This window comes from Manacus candei, unplaced genomic scaffold, assembly GCF_025592945.1.
Source record: "Manacus candei isolate 608988 ecotype Guabito, Panama unplaced genomic scaffold, ASM2559294v1 h1tg000474l, whole genome shotgun sequence".
NCBI lineage: Eukaryota > Metazoa > Chordata > Aves > Passeriformes > Pipridae > Manacus > Manacus candei.
In genome coordinates this window covers 1-17131 of record NW_026138522.1, presented here as the reverse complement: position 1 = coordinate 17131, position 17131 = coordinate 1, and the positions used below count along the sequence as shown (strand labels likewise).

Below are 17131 nucleotides of genomic sequence, written 5' to 3'. Positions count from 1 at the left end.
CTTTTTTTTGGATTTTTTTTCCATTTTTTCCCAAGTTTTTCTTTTTTTTTGGATTTTTTTAAAATTTTTTTCCCAATTTTTTCTCTTTTTTTTGTATTTTTCTTCATTTTTTTCTCAATTTTTTTCTCTTTTTTTTGATTTTTTTTCACTTTTTTCCCCACTTTTTTTCCTTTATTTTTTACTTTTTTTCTCAATTTTTTTTTCTTTTTTTTTTGGATTTTTTTCCATTTTTTTTCCCAATTTTTTCTTTTTTTTGGATTTTTTTTTCCATTTTTTTTCCCAATTTTTTCTTTTTTTTTGGATTTTTTTTTCCATTTTTTTTCACAATTTTTTCTCTTTTTTTTTGGAATTTTTTTCCATTTTTTTTCCCAATTTTTTCTTTTTTTTTGTATTTTTTTTAATTTTTTTCCCAATTTTTTTCTCTTTTTTTTTATTTTTTTTCCCCATTTTTTTCCCAATTTTTTTCTCCTTTTTTTTGATTTTCTTTTAGCTTTTTTCCCAACTTTTTCTTTTTTTTTTACTTTTTTCACAATTTTTTCTTTTTTTTTCACTTTTTTCCCCGCTTTTTTCCTTTTATTTTTTACTTTTTTTCCCAATTTTTTCTTTTTTTTTGGATTTTTTTAAAAATTTTTTTCCCAATTTTTTCTTTTTTTTTGGATTTTTTTCATTTTTTTTCTCAATTTTTTCTCTTTTTTTGGATTTTTTTTTCACTTTTTCCCCCACTTTTTTCTTTTATTTTTTACTTTTTTTCTCAATTTTTTTCTCTTTTTTTTGGATTTTTTTTTCATTTTTTCCCCAATTTTTTCTTTTTTTTTTGGATTTTTTTTTATTTTTTTCCCAATTTTTTCTTTTTTTTTGTATTTTTTTTCATTTTTTTTTCTCAATTTTTTCTCTTTTTTTGGATTTTTTTTTCACTTTTTCCCCCACTTTTTTCTTTTATTTTTTACTTTTTTTCTCATTTTTTTTCTCTTTTTTTTCTCTTTTTTTTTCATTTTTTTCCCAATTTTTTCTTTTTTTTTGGATTTTTTTAAAATTTTTTTCCCAATTTTTTCTTTTTTTTTGTGGGTTTTTTTTATTTTTTTCTCAATTTTTTCTTTTTTTTTGGATTTTTTTTCCATTTTTTTCCCCAATTTTTTCTTTTTTTTTTTGAATTTTTTTCCATTTTTTTCCCAATTTTTTCTTTTTTTTTTGTATTTTTTTTCATTTTTTTTCCCAATTTTTTCTTTTTTTTTTGTATTTTTTTTCATTTTTTTTTCTCAATTTTTTTCTCTTTTTTTTTGGATTTTTTTTCCATTTTTTTCCCAATTTTTTTCTCTTTTTTTGATTTTTTTTTCACTTTTTTCCCCGCTTTTTTCCTTTTATTTTTTATTTTTTTTCTCAATTTATTTCTCCTTTTTTGGATTTTTTTTTTCATTTTTTTTCCCAATTTTTTCTCCTTTTTTTGGATTTTTTTTTTCATTTTTTTCACAATTTTTTTTAAATTTTTTCCCCCAATATTTTCTTTTTTCTAATTTTTTTTCCCCAATTTTTTCTTTTTTTTTGGATTTTTTTTTCATGTTTTTTCCCAATTTTTCTCTTTTTTTTTAGATTTTTTTTTCATTTTTTTCCCAATTTTTTCTCTTTTTTTCGATTTTTTTTCATTTTTTTTCACAATTTTTTTTAAATTTTTTCCCCAATATTTTCTTTTTTCTAGTTTTTTTTCCCAATTTTTTTCTTTTTTTTTATCTTTTTCATTTTTTTCCACCAATTCTTTTTATTTTTTTTATTTTTTCACAATTTTTTCCTTTTTTTTTTCACTTTTTTCCCCACTTTTTTCTTTTATTTTTTACTTTTTTTCTCAATTTATTTCTCCTTTTTTTGATTTTCTTTTCACTTTTTTCCCAATTTTTTTTTTTACTTTTTTCACAATTTTTTTTTCACTTTTTTCCCCACTTTTTTTCTTTTATTTTTTACTTTTTTTCTCAATTTTTTTCTCTTTTTTTTAGATTTTTTTTCATTTTTTTTCCCAATTTTTTTTCTTTTTTTTTGGATTTTTTTTCCATTTTTTCCCAATTTTTTCTTTTTTTTTTTTGTATTTTTTTCCATTTTTTTTCCCAATTTTTTTCTCTTTTTTTGGATTTTTTTCCCATTTTTTTCCCCAATTTTTTCTTTTTTTTTTGTATTTTTTCCATTTTTTTTCCCAATTTTTTTCTCTTTTTTTGGATTTTTTTTCCATTTTTTTTCCCAACTTTTTTCTCTTTTTTTTTTGATTTTTTTTCACTTTTTTCCCCACTTTTTTCTTTTATTTTTTACTTTTTTTCTCAATTTATTTCTCCTTTTTTTGATTTTCTTTTCACTTTTTTCCCAATTTTTTTTTTATTTTTTTCACAATTTTTTTCTTTTTTTTCACTTTTTTCCCCACTTTTTTTCTTTTATTTTTTACTTTTTTTCCCAAGTTTTTCTTTTTTTTTGGATTTTTTTTCATTTTTTTTCCCAATTTTTTCTTTTTTTTTGGATTTTTTTAAAATTTTTTTCCCAATTTTTTCTTTTTTTTTTGTGGTTTTTTTTTTTTTTTCCTCAATTTTTTTCTCTTTTGATTTTTTTTTCACTTTTTTCCCCACTTTTTTCTTTTATTTTTTACTTTTTTTCTCAATTTTTTTCTCTTTTTTTTGATTTTTTTTTCATTTTTTTTCCCAATTTTTTCTTTTTTTTTGGATTTTTTTTAAAATTTTTTTCCCAATTTTTTCTTGTTTTTTGGATTTTTTTCCATTTTTTTCTCAGTTTTTTTCTCTTTTTTTTCTTTTTTTTTCCCTTTTTTCCCCACTTTTTTCTTTTATTTTTTACTTTTTTTCTCAATTTTTTTCTCCTTTTTTTGATTTTCTTTTTGCTTTTTTCCCAACTTTTCACTCCCAGTTCACTCCCAGTGCTCCCAGTTCACTCCCAGTTCACTCCCAGTTCACTCCCAGTCCCTCCCAGTTCACTCCCAGTTCACTCCCAGTTCACTCCCAGTCCCTCCCAGTTCACTCCCAGTTCACTCCCAGTGCTCCCAGTTCACTCCCAGTTCACTCCCAGTCCCTCCCAGTTCACTCCCAGTGCTCCCAGTTCACTCCCAGTTCACTCCCAGTCCCTCCCAGTTCACTCCCAGTTCACTCCCAGTCCCTCCCAGTTCACTCCCAGTTCACTCCCAGTTCACTCCCAGTCCCTCCCAGTTCACTCCCAGTTCACTCCCAGTTCACTCCCAGTCCCTCCCAGTCCCTCCCAGTTCACTCCCAGTTCCTCCCAGTCCCTCCAGTCGCTCCCAGTCATTCCCAGTCTCTCCCAGTGCTCCCAGTCCCTCCCACTTCTTCCTATTCTCCTCCCAGTCCCTCCCAGTGCCTCCCAGTCCCTCCTACTCCCCTCCCAGTTTCTCCCAGTCCCTCCCAGTCTCTCCCAGTCGCTCCCAGTACTCCCAGTCCCTCCCACTCCCTTCCCTTCCCATTCCCCTCCAGTCCCTCCCGCTCCCTCCTACTGCCCTCCCAGTGCATCCCAGTCCCTCCCAGTCCCTCCTACTCCCCTCCCAGTGCATCCCAGTCCCTCCCAGTCCCTCCTAGTCCCTCCCAGTCCCTCCCAGTTTCTCCCAGTTCTCCCAGTCCCTCCAGTCCCTCCCACTCCCTTTCCTTCCCACTCCCCTCCAGTCCCTCCCGCTCTCTCCTACTCCCCTCCCAGTCACTCCCAGTCCCTCCTACTCCCCTCCCACTGCATCCCAGTCCCTCCCAGTCCCCCCCAGTCCCTCCCAGTGCCTCCCAGTCCCTCCCAGTGCCTCCCAGTTGCCCCACTGACCCTGAGGTCGCTCTTCTGGGCGGCGTGGGGGACGATGATGGGCCCCTCCAGCTCCACTCCCAGTGCTCCCAGTGCCTCCCAGTGCCTCCTACTCCCCTCCCAGTCCCTCCCAGTCACTCCCAGTCCCTCCCAGTCGCTCCCACTCCCTCCTACTCCCCTCCCAGTGCCTCCCAGTCTCTCCCAGTCGCTCCCAGTCCCTCCAGTGCCTCCCACTCCCTTCCCTTCCCACTCCCCTCCAGCTCCTCCCGCTCCCTCCTACTGCCCTCCCAGTCACTCCCAGTCACTCCCAGTGCCTCCTACTCCCCTCCCAGTCCCTCCCAGTCCCTCCCAGTGCCCTCCACTGTGCTCCCAGTCACTCCCAGTCGCTCCCAGTACTCCCTGTCCCTCCAGTCCCTCCCACTCCCTTCCCTTCCCGCTCCCCTCCAGTCCCTCCCGCTCCCTCCTAATCCCCTCCCAGTCCCTCCCAGTCCCTCCTACTCCCCTCCCAGTCCCTCCCAGTCTGTCCCAGTTGCCCCACTGACCCTGAGGTCGCTCTTCTGTGCTGCGTGGGGGACGATGATGGGCCCCTCCAGCTCCACTCCCAGTGCTCCCAGTGCCTCCCAGTGCCTCCTACTCCCCTCCCAGTCCCTCCCAGTCCCTCCTACTCCCCTCCCAGTGCTCCCAGTGCCCCCCAGTCCCTCCCAGTCCGTCCCAGTTGCCCCACTGACCCTGAGGTCGCTCTTCTGGGCGGCGTGGGGGACGATGATGGGCCCCTCGAGCTCGGCGGGCGCGATGACGTTGCCGCGGTTGCCGAGGGTGAACACGGTGTTCCTGTTCTTCAGGGACGGCTTGGAGAAGAACCGTGCCAAGGTCAAGGAATCTTGGGATGGCCCCCAGCGTGTCCCCACCCACCTGGAATTCCCGGGAAACCCCCCCCCCAGATCCCCTGGGAATTCCAGGATATCCTTCTTGGCCGTGTCCTCGACGCCCATCAGGTCGTCCTTCTCCGCCACCTCCTCGTACTGGGGGGGAGGGAAAAACAGGGAAAAAAAAGGTGGGATGAGATTCCCAAAGGCTCTGGGAGGGGCCTCTCCTGCTGAAAAAGCGGGATTGGAGGCTCGGGATGCCCGGGGAGCGCCGGGATCCCGCCCGGGGGCGGCCGGATTCCCGCCGGGATCGCGAGGAGGCGACGGGGGGAGGGAGGAACTCGGAGCTTCCCCGGGGATTCCAGCTGGGATCCATCCCAAAATTCCCTCCCAGAATCCTTCCAAAACCCTCTCAGCACCCCCAAAAATCGGGATAACCCCCCAAAAGTTGGGATCAGCATCCCAAAATTCCCTAAAAACCCCCGAATTCCCACTCAAATCATCACCCACGGGAGGGAACGTGGAGCTTCCCCGACGGATTCCAGGCGGGATCCATCCCAAAAAAACCCCCCAAATTCCCTCCAAAACCCTCTCAGCACCCCCAAAAATCGGGATAACCCCCCAAAAGTTGGGATCAGCATCCCAAAATTCCCTAAAAACCCCAAATTCCCACCCAGATCTTCCCCCACAGGATGGAACATGGATCTTCCCCAACGGATCCAGGTGGGATCCATCCCAAAAAAAAACCCCAAATTCCCTCCAAAACCCTCTCAGCATCTCAAAAATCAGGATAACCCCCCAAAAGTTGGGATCAGCATCCCAAAATTCCCTAAAAACCCCCAAATTCCCACCTGGATCTTCACCCCATGAACACCCACAGGAGGGAACGTGGCTCTTCCCCGACGGATCCAAGTGGGATCCATCCCAAAATTCCCCCCCAGAATCCTTCCAAAACCCTCTCAGCACCCCAAAAATCGGGATAACCCCTCAAAAGTTGGGATCAGCATCCCAAAATTCCCTAAAAACCCCCGAATTCCCAAAATCTGGATCTTCACCCCACGAACTCCCGTGGGATGGAATGTGGAGCTTCCCCAGGGATTCCAGCTGGGATCCATCCCCAAAAAACCCCCCAAATCCTTCCAAAACCCCCTCCAGCATGTCAAAAATTGGGATAACCCCTCAAAAGTTGGGATCAGCATCCCAAAATTTCCTAAAAACCCCCAAATTCCCACCCAGATCTTCCCCCACGGGAAGGTTCGTGCCTCTTCCCGGGGGATTCCAGGTGGGATCCATCCCAAAATTCACCCCCAAAACCCCCTCAGCACCCAGAAAACTGGGATAACTCCCCTAAATCACCCCAAAAAACTGGGATCAGCATCCCAAAATTCCTTAAAAACCCCCAAATTCCCACCTGGACCTTCACCCAACAAATGACACAGGAAGGAACGTGGCTCTTCCTCAGTAATTCCAGGTGGGATCCATCCCAAAAAAAACCCCCAAAATCCCTCCAAAACCTTCTTAGCATCTCCAAAATCAGGATAACCCCCCAAAAATTGGGATCAGCATTCCAAAAGTTTGGATCAGCATCCCAAAATTCCCTAAAAACCCCCAAATTCCCACCCAGATCTTCCCCCACAGGAGGGAACGTGGACCTTCCCCAGGGGATTCCAGGTGAGATCCATCCCAAAAAAACCCCCCAAATTCCCTCCAAAACCCTCTCAGCACCCCCAAAATCGGGATAACCCCCCAAAAATTGGGATCAGCATCCCAAAATTCCCAGAAAAAACCCCCAAATTCCCACCCAGATCTTCCCCCACAGGATGGAACATGGATCTTCCCCAACGGATCCAGGTGGGATCCATCCCAAAAAAAAACCCCAAATTCCCTCTAAAACTCTCTCAGCATCTCAAAAATCAGGATAACCCCCCAAAAGTTGGGATCAGCATCCCAAAATTCCCTAAAAACCCCCAAATTCCCACCTGGATCTTCACCCCATGAACACCCACAGGAGGGAACGTGGCTCTTCCCCGACGGATCCAAGTGGGATCCATCCCAAAATTCCCCCCCAGAATCCTTCCAAAACCCTCTCAGCACCCCAAAAATCGGGATAACCCCTCAAAAGTTGGGATCAGCATCCCAAAATTCCCTAAAAACCCCCGAATTCCCAAAATCTGGATCTTCACCCCACGAACTCCCGTGGGATGGAATGTGGAGCTTCCCCAGGGATTCCAGCTGGGATCCATCCCCAAAAAACCCCCCAAATCCTTCCAAAACCCCCTCCAGCATGTCAAAAATTGGGATAACCCCTCGAAAATTGGGATTAGCATCCCAAAATTCCCTAAAAACCCCCAAATTCCCACCCAGATCTTCCCCCACGGGAAGGTTCGTGGCTCTTCCCCGACGGATCCAAGTGGGATCCATCCCAAAATCCGCCCCCAAAACAACTCCCAGCCCCTCCCCCGCCCCTCCAGCATTCCCAAATCCCCCAGAATTCCCACCTGGATCTTCATGAGGCGCCCGGTGTAGGATTTGAAGTAGGAGAAGTAGATCCTGCTGACGGTCTCCACGTACTGATCCCGTAATTCCTGCGCCACGTTCCGCTCGTTCCCCAGCAGGAACTGGTAGAAAAACCTGGAATTCCGGGATTTTTCCCAGCTCTGTCGGGATCCAGGCCCCCGAAATTCCCACCCTGGGGGGGTTTTTTTTGGGAATTGCTCACTTGTATTTGAGGAGGGAGTTCTGGGGGATCTGGTAGTTGGTCATGGGCTTGCGGAAGGAGTAAATCTTCTGCAGGACGAATTCCCGGATTTTGGTGACGGCCTGCGGGAATTTCGGGATGAAAGAAGGGATTTGGGTGCTCCCAGTCCACCCCAGTTCCTCCCAGTTCGTCCCAGTACATCCCAGTATCCTCCAGTTTGTGCCAGTGCCTCCCAGTCCCTCCCAGCTCTTCCTCCAGGGATGGAATTCTGGGATTTTGGGGATGGATTTGGGATAAAAGGGGGGATTTAGGAGGGGCTCATGGGGCTCCCAGTTCCTCCCAGTTCATCCCAGTACATCCCAGTATCCTCCAGTTTGTGCCAGGGCCTCCCAGTCCCTCCCAGGGCCTCATCCTGAGCAGGAATTCCCGGATTTTGGGGATGGATTTGGGATAGAAAAAGGGGATTTCGGGGGGCTTCCAGTTCCTCCCAGTTCCTCCCAGTTCCTCCCAGTCCATCCCAGTTCCTCCCAGTTTCTCCCAGTACATCCCAGTATCCTCCAGTTTGTGCCAGTGCCTCCCAGTCCCTCCCAGGGCCTCATCCTGAGCAGGAATTCCCAGATTTTGGGGATGGATTTGGGATAGAAAAAGGGGATTTCGGGGGGCTCCCAGTTCATCCCAGTCCATCCCAGTCCATCCCAGTATCCTCCAGTTTGTGCCAGTGCCTCCCAGTCCCTCCCAGCTCTTCCTCCAGGGATGGAATTCCCGGATTTTGGGGATGGATTTGGGATAAAAAGAGGGATTTGGGAGGTCTCCCAGTTCATCCCAGTCCGTCCCAGTTCCTCCCAGTCCATCCCAGTGCTCCCAGTGCCCTCCCACTGTGTTTTATTGGGCTCCCCTTGCAACTCCAGCCATTCCTTGGAATTCTGGGCATTCCCTGGAATTCTGGGACTATTCCCTGGAATTCTGGGACCATTCCCAGGAATTTTGGGGTCTTCCCACCTCGATCTTGCCTCCCAGTTCCTCCCAGTGCTCCCAGTTGCCCTCCCACTGGTTTTTTTCGGTTCCCCTGGGAATTCTGGCCATCCCTTGGAATTCTGAGCATTCCCTGGAATTCTGGGACCATTCCCTGGAATTCTGGGAGCATTCCCAGGAATTCTGGAGTTTCCCCACCTTGATCTTCTCCACCCTGTTCTGGGCTTTGCCTCCCAGTCCCCTCCCAGTGGCTTTTTGGGTTCCCCTTGGAATTCCGGCCATCCCTTGGAATTCTGGGCATTCCCTGGAATTCTGGGTATCCCTTGGAATTCTGGGATTGTTCCTGGGGATTTTTGGAACCTTCCCACCTTGACCTTGAGCTTCTCCACCCTGTTCTGGGCTGGCCACTCACTCCCAGTGCCCTCCCAGTCCCTTCCCCCTGGTTTTTTGGGTTCTCCTTGGAATTCTGAGCATTCCCTGGAATTCTGAGCATTCCCAGGAATTCCGGGCATTCCCAGGAATTCTGGGCATTCCCAGGAATTCCCACCTTGACCTTGAGCTTCTCCACCCTGTTCTGGGCTGGCCACTCACTCCCAGTGCCCTCCCAGTCCCTTCCCACTGGTTTTTTGGGTTCCCCTTGGAATTCTGGCCATTCCCAGGAATTCTGAGCATTCCCTGGAATTCTGGCCATCCCTTGGAATTCTGGGACCATCCCCTGGAATTCTGGGAGCATTCCCAGGAATTCTGGAGTTTCCCCACCTTGATCTTCTCCACCCTGTTCTGGGCTTTGCCTCCCAGTCCCCTCCCAGTGGCTTTTTGGGTTCCCCTTGGAATTCTGAGCATTCCCTGGAATTCTGGGCATTCCTTGGAATTCTGGGCATTCCCAGGAATTCCCACCTTGACCTTGAGCTTCTCCAGGACGTGCTGGACGTCGGCACAGGCGAGGGTGTCCCGGAAGGCCTGTTCCTTCACCGCCTCGATCTTCCCGTTCAGCTCCCGCAGCTGCTCCAGGAATTCCGGCTCCGTCACCGGCACCTCCAGGATCACTCTGGGGGGGGCACAAAATGTTCCCAAAAAAGCCCCAAAACGGCCCAAAAAATCAGCAAAAATTCGAAAAAAAAATCCTCAAAAATTCGAAAAAAAATTCCCGAAAATTCGAATAAAAAATCCTCCCAAAAATCCTCAAAACATCCAAAAAATGCCAAAAAATCCCCAAAACGTCCCAAAAATGCCAAAAAATGCCCCAAAAACATCGCTAAAAAATCCCCCAAAAGCCAAAAAATCCACCAAAATCCGCAAAAATCCCCAAAAATCCCCAAAACATCCCAAAAAATCAAAAAAAAAATCCCCAAAAAATCCACAAAAATCCCCCAAAAAATCCTCAAAAATCCCCCCAAAAATCCCCCGAAAATCCCAAAAAATCCCCAAAAAATCCCCCAAAAAATCCCAAAAAATCCCCCAAATCCCAAAGAATTCCAAATATCCCGAATCCCACTTTTTCCCCTCAGAATTCCATGTTTTCCCCTCCCACCTGATCATGTTGGGGGGCACGACGAGCTCGTCCAGGAGGCTCCCGAGGCGCTCCCGGATCTCGCGGCGGTTGCGCAGCCGGAGGTTCATGGCCACGGATTGGTCCTGGAGAGCCCGGATCTCCCAGCTCAGGCTGCTCAGGTCGCTCTGGAACGAGCTCAGCATCTGCTCCATGCGCTGGGGGGACAGTTTGGGGACATTTGGGGACATTTTGGGGACATTTGGGGCCATTTTGGGGCAATTTGGAGACATTTCGGGGCAATTTTGAGGCCATTTTGGGTCACTTTGGAGCCATTTTGGGACCATTTGAGGCTGTTTAGAGGCACTTTGGGATCATCTGGGGACACTTTGGGATCATTTGGGGACACTTTGGGGACACTTTGGGGCCATTTGGGACCATTTTGGGATCATTTTGGGCCACTCTGGACCCATTTTGGGACCATTTTGAGGCTGTTTAGAGACACTTTGGGATCATCTGGGGACACTTTAGGGACATTTTGTGACAGTTTGGGGACACTTTGGGGATATTTTGGGACATTTTGGGGACATTTGGGGACACTTTGGGGTCATTTAGGGCCATTTTGGGGCAGTTTGGGGACACTTTGGGGCAGTTTGGGGACACTTTGGGGCAGTTTGGGGCCATTTGGGGCCCGGATTGGTCCCGGATCTCCCAGCTCAGGCTGCTCAGGTCGCTCTGGAACGAGCTCAGCATCTGCTCCATGCGCTGGGGGGACAGTTTGGGGACATTTGGGGACATTTTGGGGACATTTGGGGCCATTTTGGAGACATTTTGGGGTCATTTGGGGGTCATTTGGGATCATTTTGGGGCCATTTGGGGCCCGGATTGGTCCCGGATCTCCCAGCTCAGGCTGCTCAGGTCGCTCTGGAACGAGCTCAGCATCTGCTCCATCCGCTGGGGGGACATTTGGGGTCACTTGGGGACATTTGGGGACATTTTGGGACAGTTTGGGGACATTTGGGGCCATTTTGGGGCAATTTGGAGACATTTCGGGGCAATTTTGAGGCCATTTTGGGTCACTTTGGAGCCATTTTGGGACCATTTAGAGGGACCATTTTGGGATCATTTGGGGACACTTGGGGACACTTTGGGATCATTTGGGGACACTTTGGGGTCATTTGGGGCCATTTTGGGATCATTTGAGGACATTTTGGGATCATTTGGGGACATTTTGGGATCATTTGGGGACATTTTGGGGCCGTTCTGGCGCCATTTTGGGACCATTTGGGGACATTTTGGGGCCGTTCTGGCGCCATTTTGGGACCATTTGGGGCCATTTAGAGACACTTTGGGATCATTTGGGGACAGTTTGGGGACATTTTGGGGTAGTTTGGGGCTATTTGGGGTCACTTTGGGACACTTTGGGGTCATTTGGGGGCCATTTTGGGGCTATTTTGGGGCTATTTGGAGACATTTTGGGGCCATTCTGGGGCCATTTTGGAGCTATTTGGGGCCATTCGGAGACACTTTGGGATCATTTGGGGACACTTTGGGGTCATTTGGGGCCATTTGGGGACATTTTGGGATCATTTGGGGACATTTTGGGGCCGTTCTGGCGCCATTTTGGGACCATTTGGGGCCATTCAGAGACACTTTGGGATCATTTGGGGACATTTGGGGACAGTTTGGGGCTATTTGGGGACACTTTGGGGTCATTTGGGGGCCATTTTGGGGCTATTTTGGGGCTATTTGGAGACATTTTAGGGCCATTCTGGGGCCATTTTGGAGCCATTTGGGGCCATTCAGAGACACTTTGGGATCATTTGGGGACACCTGGGGACATTTTGGGATCATTTGGGGTCATTTTGGGGCTGTTTTGGGGCTATTTGGAGACCCTTTGGGATCATTTGGGGACACCTGGGGACACTTTGGGACAGTTTGGGGACATTTGGGGTCATTTTGGGGACATTTGGGATCATTTTGGGGCCATTTGGGGCCCGGATTGGTCCCGGATCTCCCAGCTCAGGCTGCTCAGGTCGCTCTGGAACGAGCTCAGCATCTGCTCCATCCGCTGGGGGACAGTTTGGGGTCACTTGGGGACATTTTGGGACATTTGGGGCCATTTTGGGGCAATTTGGAGACATTTCGGGGCAATTTTGAGGCCATTTTGGGTCACTTTGGAGCCATTTTGGGACCATTTAGAGGGACCATTTTGGGATCATTTGGGGACACTTGGGGACACTTTGGGATCATTTGGGGACACTTTGGGGTCATTTGGGGCCATTTGGGGACATTTTAGGATCATTTGAGGACATTTTGGGATCATTTGGGGACATTTTGGGGCCGTTCTGGCGCCATTTTGGGACCATTTGGGGCCATTTAGAGACACTTTGGGATCATCTGGGGACACTTTGGGGACATTTTGGGACAGTTTGGGGCTATTTGGGGACACTTTGGGACACTTTGGGGTCATTTGGGGGCCATTTTGGGGCTATTTGGAGACATTTTGGGGCTATTTGGAGACATTTTGGGGCCATTCTGGGGCCATTTTGGAGCCATTTTGGGCCATTTAGAGACACTTTGGGATCATTTGGGGACACTTTGGGACAGTTTGGGGACATTTGGGGCAGTTTGGGGACATTTGGGGCAGTTTGGGGACATCTGGGGACACCTTGAACCCATTTTGGGCCATTTTGAGACATTTTGGGGCCATTTTGGGCGGTTTAGGGGCCATTTTGGGCCACTTTCGACCTATTTTGGGACCATTTGGGGCCATTTTGGGTTGTCTTGGGGTCATTTTGGGGCCATTTTGGGGCCATTTTGGGGCCTTTGGGGTCATTTTGGGGCCATTTTGGAGCCACTTTGGGATCATTTGGGGCCGTTTTGGGCCGTTTTGGGGCCATTTTGGGTGGTTTTGAGCCATTTGGGGCCATTTTGGGTCATTTTGGGGACATTTGGGGTAATTTTGGGGCCATTTAGAGACATTTTGGGGCCGTTTGGGGCCATTTTGGACCCATTTCTGGTCATTTTGGGGCCATTTTGGGTCATTTTGGAGCCATTTTGGGCCATTTGGGGCCGTTTTAAAACCGTTTCGGGTCACTTTGTGTCCATTTTGTGTCATTTGGGGTCATTTGGGGTAATTTTGTGTCATTTTGGGCCCGTTTTGGGTGGTTTTGGGGCGGTTTTGGGGCTCACCTCGAGGATGGCGTCGCAGGCCGTGATCTGGTTGTGCAGCTCCGCGATGTTCTCGCTCTCCTTGATGTCTGGGGGGGGTCAAGGACACCTCGGGGACACTTTGGGGACAGTTTTGGGGTTTTGGGGCATTTTTAGGGGATTTTGGGGCATTTTTAGGGGGGGGTTGGGGCATTTTTAAGGGGTTTTGGGGCATTTTTAGGGGGGGTTGGGGCATTTTTAGGGGAATTTGGGGCATTTTTAGGGTTTTGGGGCAGCTCAGGGGGGTTGGTGTCACCTTGGGGACATCAGGGACACCTTGGGGACACTTTGGGGACAGTTTTTGGGGTTTTGGGGCATTTTTAGGGGATTTTGGGGCATTTTTAGGGGGGTTTTGGGGCATTTTTAGGGGAATTTGGGGCATTTTTAGGGGTTTGGGGCAGCTCAGGGGGGTTGGTGTCACCTTGGGGACATCAGGGACACCTTGGGGACACTTTGGGGACACTTTGGGGACAGTTTTTGGGGTTTTGGGGAATTTTTAGGGGATTTTGGGGTATTTTCAAGGGATTTGGGGCATTTTTAAGGGGTTTTGGGGCAGCTCAGGGGGGTTGGTGTCACCTAGGGGACATCAGGGACACCTTGGGGACATTTCTAAGAGAGTTGGGGACATTTCTGAGAGGATTTTGGGGCAATTTTAGAGCCTTTGGGGGCGTTTTTAGGAGATTTTGGGACATTTTCGGGAGATTTTTGAGCATTTTTGGGAGATTTTGGGGCATTTTAAGGAGATTTTGGGGCATTTCAGGGGATTTTAGGGGTTGTGGCCATTGGGGACACCTTGGGGACACTGTGGGGACCCCCCTGGCCCCCCCAAAATTGAGGATACAGTCCTGGATGGAGGCTCTTTCCACCTCCTGCAGCTCCAGCTCCACGTGCCGGGAATATTGGAGCAGATCCACGCCCTGGAATGGGGATATTTGGGGACATTTGGGGACATTTGGGGACGTTTGGGGACATCTGAGACCCCCCTGCCACCCTGTGCCCCCCACTTTGTCCCCAACCCTCCCAAAACTGTCCCCAAAGTGGCCCCAACCCTCCCAAAAAACATCCCCAGACCCCCCAAAGTGTCCCTAAAATGTCCCCAATCCCCCCAAAATGTCCCCAAACCCCCCAAAACTCTCCCCAAAGTGTCCCAAATCCCCCCAAAATGTCCCCAATCCCCCCAAAATGTCCCCAATCCCCCCAAAACTGTCCCCAAAGTGTCCCCAACACCCAAAAAATGTCCCCAAACCCCCTAAAAATGTCCCCAACCCCCCAAGACTGTCCCCAAAGTGTCCCAAATCCCCCCAAAATGTCCCCAATCCCCCTAAAAATGTCCCCAACCCCCCAAAAAACTGTCCCCAAAGTGTCCCAAATCCCCCCAAAATGTCCCCAAACCCCCTAAAAATGTCCCCAACCCCCCCAAAACTATCCCCAAAATGTCCCCAACCCCCCAAAATTGTCCCCAACTCACGGTCCTGAGGGCCTCCTGCACCAGAGCGTCCTCCAGGTTCTCCTGGATGTGCACTGGGAACAGCGGGAAAACAGGGGAAAATGGGGAAAATGGGGGAAAAATGGGGGGAAAATGAGGGGAAATGGAGGGGAAATGAGGGAAAAAATGGGGGGCAAAGGGGGGGGAAATGGGGGGAAAAGAGGGAAAAATGGGGGAAAACATGAGGGGGAAAATGGGAGGGAAGTGGGGAAAAAATGTGGGAAAAAATGAGGGAGAAAAAGGAAAAAATGGAGGGAAAATGGGGGGAAATGGGAAAAATGGGGAAAAAATTTGGGAAAAATGGGGGGGAAATGAGAGGAAAATGGGGAAAAAAAGGAAAAAAGGGAGGGAAAATGTGAAAAAAGAGGGGGAAAATGGGGGAGAAAATGGGAGGGAAATGGGAGAAAAATGGGGGGGGAAATGAGGGGAAAATGGGGGGAGAAAGAAGGGAAAAGTGTGGGAAAAAACGTGGGGGGAATAGGGAGAAAAGGAGGAAAAAAGAGGAAAAAAAGTGCAAAAAAGAAGAGAAAAAAAGAAGGAAACAAGCGGGAAAAGGGGAAAAGAGGGAAAAGGGGGAAGGAGGAGGGAAAAACGGGGAAAAGGAGGGAAAAAGGGGAAAAAAGGGAAAAAGAGAGAAAAAGGGAAAAGAGGGAAAAGGGAAAAAAGGGGGAAAAAGGGGAGAAGGGTGTCCCCTGGCCCCGCCCCTCAGAGGACACGCCCACACCGGCCACACCCATAGAAACCACGCCCCTTTGACAACGGCCAACCACACCCAGCCCTAACCACGCCCCCACCTGAAGCCACGCCCCTCTGCTCTGGCACCACGCCCCCTCCAGTCTTAGCCACGCCCCTTCTCCAGGCACCGCCTCCTCCTATTGGGCTCGCAGCCTCCATCCAGCCCCGCCCCCTCCCCAGAGGCCACGCCCCCTCTAGCCCAGCCACGCCTTTTCTCGACCCCGCCCCCTCCCCTGGCCCCGCCCCCTCGCTCACCATCCACCTCCTCCAGCTCCGCCCCCTCCAGGTCGAGCTCCGCCTCCAGCTCCGCCTCCAGCGGCGCCTCCGCCGCCGCCACCTGCGGCACATCCGGCTCAGCGCCCCCTCTTTTACCCCCCCAGACCCCTTCTAGCCCCCTCGGACCCCCGGAAAATCCCCCCGGCACCCCCCGAACCCCTCCCGGGACCCCCGAAAACCCCCCGAATTCCCGCTCCCGGCGCCACCTCCGCCTGCGCCGCCATCTTGGCCCCGCGCGTCGCGGCGACGCGCTGACGTCACTTCCGCCGCCTTCCTCTTCCCAGGCCGGGGGCAGCGCAGCGCGGAGGCCGCAGCCATGGTGGGGACAAACCCCGCGCGGGATCCGCCGCCATCGGAGCCGGGCGGGGCGGGGGCGGCGCGGGGGGATGGCGGGGGGACCCCCGAGGGTGGCGGGGCGGGGATGAGGCGGCGGCGAGGGGAGATGGCGGAGGGAAGAGGGGAGATGGGGGGACACCATCACCCCCCCCAACATGGCGGCCGGGGGGGCCCCTCAGGGAGACACCCGGGGTTGGAGGGCACTGGGGGGTATTTGGGGACCGGGGGCGGCGCGAGGGGATGGCAGGGGGACCCCCGAGGGTGGCGGGGCGGGGATGAAGCGGCGGCGAGGGGAGATGGCGGAGGGGTGAGGGGAGATGGGGGGACACCATCACCCCCCCCAACATGGCGGCCGGGGGGCCCCTCAGGGAGACACCCGGGGTTGGAGGGCACTGGGGGGTATTTGGGGACCGGGGGCGGCGCGGGGGGATGGCGGGGGGACCCCCGAGGGTGGCGGGGCGGGGATGAAGCGGCGGCGAGGGGAGATGGCGGAGGGGTGAGGGGAGATGGGGGGACACCATCACCCCCCCCAACATGGCGGCCGGGGGGCCCCTCAGGGAGGACCCCGAGGGTTGAGAGGCCTGAGGGGACATTTGGGGGTCGGGGGGGACACTGAGGGGCTTGGGAGGGGGGCCGGGGGTGGCACCGAGGGGTTTGGGGTTCCTGGGTTGGCACTGGAGGGGGCTGGTTTGGCATTAATGGGGCCGGGGGTGGCACTGAGGGGCCTTGAGATCTCCTAAAAATGCCCCAAACCCCCTTTAAAACCTCCCCGAACCCCCCTTCAATCACTCCCAGCCCTCCCTAAAACCACCCCCCAGATGTCCCCAAGGTGTCCCCAAGTCCCTCCAGGTTGTCCCCAACTCCTCTAAAACCACCCCAACCCCCCTTTCAAACACCCAAAACTGTCCCCAGGGTGTCCCCAGTCCCCTCCAGGTGTCCCCAAACCCCTCAAAACTGTCCTCAGCTGCTCTAAAACCACCCCAAGTCCCCCTTCAATCACCCCCAGCCCCCCTAAACTGTCCCTAAGGTGTCCCCAAAGTGTCCCCAGTGCTCTCCAGGTGTCCCCAGACCCCTCAAAACTGTCCCCAGCTGCTCTGAAATCACCCCAAATCCCCCTCCAATCACCCCCAGCCCCCCTAAACTGTCCCCAGGGTGTCCCCAGCCCTCCAGGTGTCCCCAAACCCCTCAAAACTGTCCCCAAAGTGTCCCCAACCCTTCTAAAACCACCCCAACCCCCCTGCAATCACCCCCAGCCCCCCTAAACTGCCCCCAGGGTGTCCCCA

At 49.8% G+C, this 17131-nt stretch overlaps 1 protein-coding gene across 33 annotated transcripts in view; it reads right to left on the bottom strand.

The window, feature by feature from the left end:
* The window catches only part of VPS52 (VPS52 subunit of GARP complex), a 37562-nt gene extending 21802 nt beyond the window's left edge, over positions 1–15760 (bottom strand). For all 33 annotated transcript variants that reach the window (XR_007902350.1, XR_007902361.1, XR_007902355.1 and 30 more), the window contains exons 1-11: positions 15719–15760; positions 15492–15573; positions 14484–14536; positions 13857–13932; positions 12998–13065; positions 9845–10020; positions 9211–9361; positions 7363–7463; positions 7142–7274; positions 4742–4799; positions 4506–4639 (exon numbers count right to left, since the gene is read on the bottom strand). Coding sequence is in view for 2 of the 33 variants with exons in the window: in XM_051776263.1 (XP_051632223.1) it covers positions 4506–4639; positions 4742–4799; positions 7142–7274; positions 7363–7463; positions 9211–9361; positions 9845–10020; positions 12998–13065; positions 13857–13932; positions 14484–14536; positions 15492–15573; positions 15719–15736 (1050 nt within the window). In the remaining 31 variants the exon portion in view is untranslated. The remainder of the gene's footprint in view (positions 1–4505; positions 4640–4741; positions 4800–7141; positions 7275–7362; positions 7464–9210; positions 9362–9844; positions 10021–12997; positions 13066–13856; positions 13933–14483; positions 14537–15491; positions 15574–15718) is intronic.
* Positions 15761–17131: the final 1371 nt, after the last annotated feature.